At 54.8% G+C, this 8,212-nt stretch overlaps 1 protein-coding gene across 2 annotated transcripts in view; it reads left to right on the forward strand.

Moving 5' to 3' along the window:
• The first annotated feature begins 843 nt into the window (after positions 1-843).
• HRH2 (histamine receptor H2) overlaps positions 844-8,212 on the forward strand; it is a 21,102-nt gene continuing 13,733 nt past the window's right edge. Inside the window, exons 1-2 of one of the 2 annotated variants that reach the window (XM_055091478.1) lie at positions 844-1,919; positions 3,022-3,058. In XM_055091478.1, the coding sequence (XP_054947453.1) occupies positions 844-1,919; positions 3,022-3,058 (1,113 nt within the window). Of the gene's footprint in view, positions 1,920-3,021; positions 3,059-8,212 lie in introns of those variants that run through there. The other variant, XM_028495481.2, reaches the window with a different exon arrangement.

Raw genomic sequence — 8,212 nt, forward strand, 5'->3', positions numbered from 1 at the left:
GGGAACTAGCAGTGAACAAGCAGATACAGCCCCTGTTTTCATGGAGCTTAGAGTCTGGGTCTAGATCTTTCTTTCTCTAGTATAAACAACCTGAGCCCCTCCAACTGTATCTCACATGATGACTTGGTGGTCCAGCCCCTTGCATCCTGTCTCCCATCCTCCTGCCGCTATGTACCTTGATTGTTTCTGTCCCTTCTAAGGAGTGGTGCCAGACTGGTCCCATGCCTCCTGGTGTCTCGAAGGGAGGTCAAGGTCTAGAAGGGTTCGTCTGGAATCAGGTCACAGTCTCGGTCTGGTTTCAACATGCTCAACACTCAATCTTTGCATTTCTAGCTCACGCTCTCCAGTGGACTCCAGAGGGAGAGGCAACAGCGCTAGACCCCCGTCACGTGGATGGGAGCAGCCGCCCGCTATGGAGAAGGCTGCAGCCATGTCTCCACATGATGCCTCCCAAATAAAACCCAAGCCACCTCCAGACTCATGCCCCAGTGCATCAGTCTCTATGCAAAACCTGGAGAGTGGAGATCTGTTCAGTCCCAGGAGGAAGCCGGCTCTGCCAAGGGGTCATTTGAGGACTGGGGTTTGAACCAGGAGCCTCGCTTCAAGGACCTGCTTTCCCTCATCTTCCTTCATACTCATGCCCAACACCTCCTAAGAGACAGCTTTATTTATCGCTAGAAAAACAGCACTGGGTCGGTCATTGCAGCCTCTCCACATTTGGACACTTCTCTTGGCTCTGTTGGGCAGCTTGGAGCCCAGTGGTTAACATAATTGACCCTTTGGGGAGCTGGAAGAGAAGCAACCAGGGGCCGGAGGCAGGGGAAGGAGCCATAGGGTCCCAGGATGGCGTCCAATGGCACGACCTCTTCCTTTTGTCTGGACCCTGCTGCGTTGAAGATCACCGTCAGCGTGGTCCTCACCCTCCTCATTCTCATCACCATCGCCGGCAATGTAGTCGTCTGCCTGGCGGTGGGCTTGAACCGCCGGCTCCGCAGTCTGACCAACTGCTTCATCGTGTCCTTGGCCATCACTGACCTGCTCCTCGGCCTCCTGGTGCTGCCCTTTTCGGCCTTCCACCAGCTGTCCTGCACGTGGAGCTTCGGCAAGGTCTTCTGCAATATCTATACCAGCCTAGACGTCATGCTCTGCACGGCCTCCATCCTCAACCTCTTCATGATCAGCCTCGACCGGTACTGCGCCGTCACAGATCCCCTGCGCTACCCCATGCTGGTCACCCCTGTCCGTGTCACCATCTCCCTGGTCTTAATTTGGGTCATCTCCATCACCCTATCCTTTCTGTCTATCCACCTGGGTTGGAACAGCAGGACTGAGGCCAGCATTGCCAATCACACCATCCCAAAGTGCAAAGTCCAGGTCAACTTGGTGTATGGCCTGGTGGACGGGCTGGTCACCTTCTACCTGCCTCTGCTGGTCATGTGCATCACCTACTACCGCATCTTCAAGATCGCGTGGGATCAGGCCAAGAGGATCCATAACGTCGGCTCCTGGAGGGCAGCCACCATCAGGGAACACAAAGCCACAGTGACCCTGGCAGCCGTGATGGGGGCCTTCATCATCTGCTGGTTCCCCTACTTCACCGTGTTTCTTTACCGTGGGCTAAAAGGGGATAATGCCATCAACGAGACCTTCGAAGCCGTGGTTCTGTGGCTGGGCTATGCCAACTCAGCCCTGAACCCCATCCTGTACGCTGCACTGAATAGAGACTTCCGCACGGCATACCAGCAGCTCTTCGGCTGCAGCCTCACCAACCACAACACCCACAGAACTTCTCTGAAGTCCAACAGCTCGCAGCTGATGAGGATTCCAAGCCAAGGACCCAGGTGGCAGGAAGAGAGGCCCCTGAGGCTCCAGGTGTGGAGTGGGACAGAGGTCACAGCCCCCCAGGGAGCCACAGACAGGTAACTGCCCTGGCAGTTTGTGCGTTGGACGGGGCACAGGGACGGGGTCCCACGCATGGTAACAGCTGTTCACGAGGTGCTGCTTTGGATGTTATGTGCTGGGAATTCTTCATGAGCACTTTGCAAACCTCGTGTTTTTCCGTCCTCCCAACCCCCCCCAACGAGGTAGAACTTTTTACCTCCATTTTTAAAAGGAGCAAGTCAAATCGCAGAGAACTGGGCCAGGGCCACACAGCTGGGATCTGGATAGAGCTCCCCTGACTCAGAACTGGTGGACCTTTATTCTAGCTACCTTGTCCTTACAATCAGGAGTCCTAAGATTGAGGTCCAACTCGGCCACTTAGTTAATGGTCATAAGTGTTCACCTAAATCTGCCAGGACAGCCCTCAAATGGCCATGTAATAATGCTGCTTCCTGGGAGTTAAATCAGAGACCCCACGCAGCCCACCGTCACTGAGCACCTTTTATGCATCAGCTCTTACTTTGGGGGTGCTCAAATGGGAGGAGAAAAAGGACTGGCCAAGTTGGGAAGGCAAAGCCTTGAAAGCCAGGCTTGGACATTGTACTGTAGGTCTTAGGGGAAGGTGGAAGGATTAGAAGCAAGGATGGGTATAACCCAAGCATCTCTGTACTTTGGAAAGAGGGCTCTGGTTGTCCCCTAAGACGTGGACCAGAAGAATGAGATGGGGACAGCAGTGAAGGGGGATGTGGCACTGGTCCATGAGAGAGAGAGAAGAGAACAGAGCAAAATCTAGGAGGCTATTAAAAAATAGTCTTGTAGACCACTGGATGTCTGGGATGCAGGAGATGCAAGAGAGAGGATGCCCCAGGACTCCACTCCCGAGAGGTACCCAGGCTGAAAAGATAAACAGGATCAGAATGACATTGAGAGCAACTCACCGCTGACAAAGCCCATGCAAGGTATTAAGGGGTACCTCACCAAAGACTTGAGTGGCCTGAGGAAGCTCACACATGGAGAGAAGTTTTATAGGTCTGAGCAAGCTCTATCTAGCTGTTGAGAGGAATAAATGAAAGGATGCTGGTAGAACACCTGACACATACAAATGCTCAATAAATGTCACTTTCCTTTGTCTTCCCACAGACCATGCCTTTGCCCCCCAGAATGCTGGTCTGTGTGACTGACTCATCCATCCATCCATCCATCCATTCATTCATTCATTCATTCATTCACAAACATTTGTCAACTTCCTATCACATTCCAGGAACAGTGCTGAGCACCAGGGATGTAGAAGTGACATTTTGGCATCTGTTTTGAGGGACAGGTATGGCAAGTCAACTGTACAGCCTCGGTCTCAGCTCTGTGGCTTGAGCGAGCCTCTGCCCGTCTTGGGCCTCAGTCTCCTCATCTCGTAGAATGTGGGGTCTGTCCTCAAGCAGCCTGCCCTGGTCACCTCCCAGAGCCACCTGAAGCACACATGTGCTAAGGGGCGCCAACAGGCTCTATGACCCTCGGTAGGATACTTGTCCTCTCTCGACCTTTGAGCATCGGACTTAAGAAAAGCTTAGATGGACTCTGCACACTCACACCCTCTGGGTGCTGGTCCCTGTGGAGCATCGTGGGGGTGAAACTGCCCAACTGGACCCCTCGGCCTTGTGTCCCTCTGGTCCTTGCAGGAGCCAGGTGTGGAGTGTCCCCCCATAGACTTGGGTCCTGGGCCCTCCACCTGTCCACTGCTATCCTTCTGGAACAAGCTTCATTGCTCCTGCAACCAGCCTCCTCCAGGCCTCCCTGCCTCTAGACTCTCCCTCTCAAATCCATCCTCCAAGCCACCCAAAGGCATTTCTCCAAAATGCAGATGGGGAGGCTTCCACGTCTGGCCTTGATAGATAATGACCCTGTCCTTCCACACTGCCTCATTCAGGAAGCATACTCTGGTACAAAGAAAATTTAGTTCACAAAACAAACAAAGGACGAAGCACGGGGTGTGGACTCTAGAGAAGGCCATTGACACTGTTCACTCTGGTTGCCATTCCACTTTCTACTGCTCTTACCTGTGGGACCCGGGTTAATAGGCTGCCTCTACCCCCAATCCTTAGGGAGACACGCCACAGGCACTCACCAGCAATGGCCAGCCCTCACTGAACACGCCACTATTTCTATGTATTAATCTTTCTGTGACGGCATCTTATCCCCACCCCTGTACCAGGTGCTAGGGTGCAAAGGGAAATAAAGCCAGCCCCCCATCTCATGCCACCACCTTCACCACCTGTCTGGTTGAGGAACAGACTGGCCACAGTTCAGAGCAGCGCGTGCCCAGGCTTGAAACCCAGCACGCAGGGCAGCCAGAGGAGGCAGCGCCTGGCCCAAAGAGCCCGTCCCCGGGAGCAGACCTCTGAGCTGAGCCTCAAATGCGGAGGAAAGACCCGTTCCTCCAGGGTGGTGCTGGATCCTTTAGACCCGGGGCCTCATTTCATTCTCCACACAACCCAGTGCAGTTGATGCTTGTTTAGTTTCCACTTTACAGATGGGGAAACTGAGGCTCAGAGAACTTAAGTCACTTGTTCAAGGGACACAAGCTAGTGATGCAGCCGAAGCCAAGAGCTGAGCAAAAACGGAAACAGCAGCCCCATTACAAGCTGCCTTCTGGGTGCCGGGCACGCTGCGGCAGGGAGCGTCCACCTCCTCTCCTGATCATCACAGCCACCCCGGCCACCAAGGCCAGCTGAGAGGCCGTGCCTGCCTGGGTCACACACAGCAGCCGCGGAGCAGAGGTGTCCGGCAGAGGACGATGGGGAACCAGTTGGAGGGCCTCATACTATGGTTGGGGGGATGGGGATCCAGGAAGCCAGGCACAGCCCGAGTTTGATTTTCCAGTAGAGGCTGCCAGGGCGACTGGGGACTTGGGTGGCCCTCCATAAGGTCGGCTCCCAGCTTCCCTGATGACCGATAGTGTGTCCTTCCTGCTCCCCATCTGGGAACAAAACCCAGCATTGACCTGACAGAGAGCCCTTATCCCTGCCAAGGGGCCAGGTGTCTGCCCTTGGTTGGTGATGGCGGAGGTTGCAGGGGGTTCGGGGGTGGGAGCGGCACAGTCATGCAAGGGGAGACTCCAGGAGAGAGTGGCTGAGCTGGCTGGTCCTCCCTGCCCTGAGGCCAGCCAGCAGCCATCTCCCCAGCAGGAGGCTCTTTCCACCCTTACCCCTCCCCTCGTCACCTCTACCCTTCTCTGACCCCAGCTCCCCAACCTCACCCCTTCTTCTCCACTGACCCTGCTCAGTAACCCCCACTGCTTCTACTGAATACAGGCCTGCATTCGTTTCCAAGGTAGGGCTGCTGTAACAAATGACGGTGAACTTGGTGACTGGAAACGAGACAGATTTCTCTTCTGACGGTTTGGGGGATGAAGAGACTGAGATCAACATGTTGGTAGGACTGGTTCCTTCTGGAGGCTTCAGAGGAGAATCCATCTCCTTGCCTCTTCCGGCTTCTGGGGGCCACCCGCACTCCTTGGCTTGCGGCCCCTTCCTCACATCACTCTGACCTCTCGCCTCCATGGTCCCATCTCTTTCCCCTCTTCGGTAGCCAAATCTCCCTCTGCCTCCTTCTTTTAATAAGGGCACTGGTGTTTACATTTAAGGCCCACTGGGATAATCCTGGATAACCTCCCCATCCCAAAGTCCTTAACTTAATCACATCTGCAAAGTCCTTTTTGCCATATTAGATAACTTTCTCAGGTTCCAGCGATGTAGACGTCTGGGGTCCACGTTCAGCTACCACAAGTCCCAGCTCCCTGGCTTAGCATTAGAGACCCTTCATGATTTGGTCCCTGACCACCTCCTGACACCATCCCCAGGCCCACACCCACCCTCCAGCCCCTTCTGCCCCCACCAAAACAAACCACTCAGAGTTCATTCATTCACAAGCACTCACCAAGAATTTGCTACACGCCAGCACTGTTGGGGGTGTAGCAGTGAGCCAAGCAGAGGCCCTCCTCCCAGAGGGATGTTATTCTCTAGGGCAGTGGTTCTCAAACTGTGGGCCCCCAGCCAGCAGCAGGCTTCCGGGGGCAAAGTAGCTGACGTCGGGCCACACAGCCTCATCCGTCCGTGGCAGAGCTAGGATTCCAGCCCAAGCCCGTCTCACCCCAAAGCCAGGCTCTTTCCATGAGGAAATGCTGAATGGACGTGAATTTAGCCCATGCTCTGAGTGCTACTCCCATAGACAGCAGATGGGGAAACTAAGGCCCAGGGAGGAAAGTGACCTGAGGCCCAGAGCAAGCTGGGGTTGGGGCAGGGAGTAGACCCTGTATCTCTGGACCCCTGCCCAGGGCTCTTGGGTCTTTCCCCATACATTCCCTTGCCCTGCGTAATCTCCCCAGGCGGGGAGATAAGACTCCTGAGCACCAGCCGTCTCTCTCCGGGGCGGGCGGGCACTTCCTCCTCTCTGCAGAGGCCCTGTGCTTGCGGCTGTCACCCCCCCAGGGGCTGGAGTTTGGAGTCAGAGCTCAGAAAGAAGAGGCGCAAAGGGAGGCCAGGAGCCACGGGTGCCCCCCCCACCCCGTTGCCAGCTCTCTCCCCTCACAGGCCTCTTGCCAGCATTGCCAGGGCCCGCCCTTCTTCTGCTGCCAGTGAGAGAGCATTTCCTCCAGCTGGGAATGGGCCCCTGCTCTGCCCTTCTGGTGCTCTTGGACCATGATACAGAGTTCTTATCCTGACCAACAAGGCCCTGCCCTGCCCGACTCTTTCCGCTTCTCTAGCTCCTCCTCTGGGCCCCTCGGTCCTGTCCCCAGGCCATGCCTAGTCCCAACCCAAGCACCCTCCTCTCAGCCCAAGGCAGTCTTCTTACCCCTCTTGGGACATCCTCTCTGTTCTGTGTCTGCTCCCCAAGACCACAAGCTCCCTGAGGGCAGGCTCACGTCTCTGTTGGTCCCTGTCTAACACCTAGCACAGTGCTTGGTACAGGATGCCCAGTAATATCTGTCGAATGAATAAGTGAATGAATGAATGCATGAATATCTCAGTCTAGGTCCCCAAGAGCCCTGAGAAGTGACTAATACCACCAGTCGCTTTAGAGATCAGGGAACCAAGTCTCGAAATGCCAAGTTCCAGGAACACAGCGGGAACTCAGAAATTCCTGGTTCCCTTTTCTAACTTGGACATCACTGTGGGCCTCCCTCCAAGTAGTGGTGTCAGCAGCGGGCCTCACAGAGGAATCCACCGGCCGCTCTAAATCATAGAGTCTGCGGTTGGAAAGAGTCACACCCCTAACCCTGCCTCCCAGGAAAGATGAAGGGATCCCGGAGTTGGGGTGGGAATCCAGAGTTCAGACAACCTGGATGCGGTCCATTGCGTCTCCACGCCATGTCCCCATTTGGCCAGAGTTTGGGGGCTGGGGGAGGGCGGAAGTGGTTTTATCTTCTGCTCAAAGTCCAGCCTGGTGTGGCAGAGGAGGCTGCAATTCCCTTAGCAGTAAAAAGGTTACATGACTGATGTACACACACTTAAGAAGGAGCTTTGCTCAGAATGGAAGTTTTGCATAATTTACCCCTTCAAGAGCCCAGACTTGTTTATCCGTATCATTTGGGTCCTGAAATAGTCTAACTTTTTGGCTCATTGATTCCAGCATCTCTTAAGGGGCCTTTCTGAGCACTCTTTGCGGAGGCACCCAGAGCAGCTGGTCCCCCTCCCTTCTCCCCGCCCACCTCCCAGCCCCCACCCTACCCCCAGTTAAGGGGCCTGGCTGCCCCCTGCACACTGGCATCCTGCTGGCTGCTGCTTTGTCACCTCTGCCCTCTGTGCCTGGCGGTCACACCACAAGGCTACTGGGGTGTCTTCCTGCCTCCGTGTGGAAGTTAGGGAGCCCGGTATGAGCCCTGGTCCCCCGCTAGTTAGGGGTTGGGTGATGTTAGACAAGTCGTTGACAGTCTGAGCTGAAGTTTCCTTACCTATAAAACTATGATAATTATCAGACCTACTTTGCAGAATTGTGAGAATAAAATGGAGTCAGGAGGGATACAGGCACTTAGCACAGTTCCTGGCAGGTGGCAGGTGCTTTAACAGACTTAACAGACATGAATTTTCCATCTTTGCCATCCATCTCTTTCTCTTTTTCTTTCTTTTCATTTTGTCTCTTTTCTGTCATTTTCTATCTTTTTTTTTTTTTTTTTTTTTTTTGCGGTACGCGGGCTTCTCACTGTTGCGGTTTTTCCCCTTGCGGAGCACAGGCTCCGGAAGTGCAGGCTCGGCCATGGCTCACGGGCCCAGCCACTCCGCGGCATGTGGGATCTTCCCGGACCGGGGCACGAACCCGTGTCCCCTGCATCGGCAGGCGG

Source organism: Physeter macrocephalus, chromosome 2 (genome assembly GCF_002837175.3).
Source record: "Physeter macrocephalus isolate SW-GA chromosome 2, ASM283717v5, whole genome shotgun sequence".
Taxonomy (NCBI): Eukaryota; Metazoa; Chordata; class Mammalia; order Artiodactyla; family Physeteridae; genus Physeter; species Physeter macrocephalus.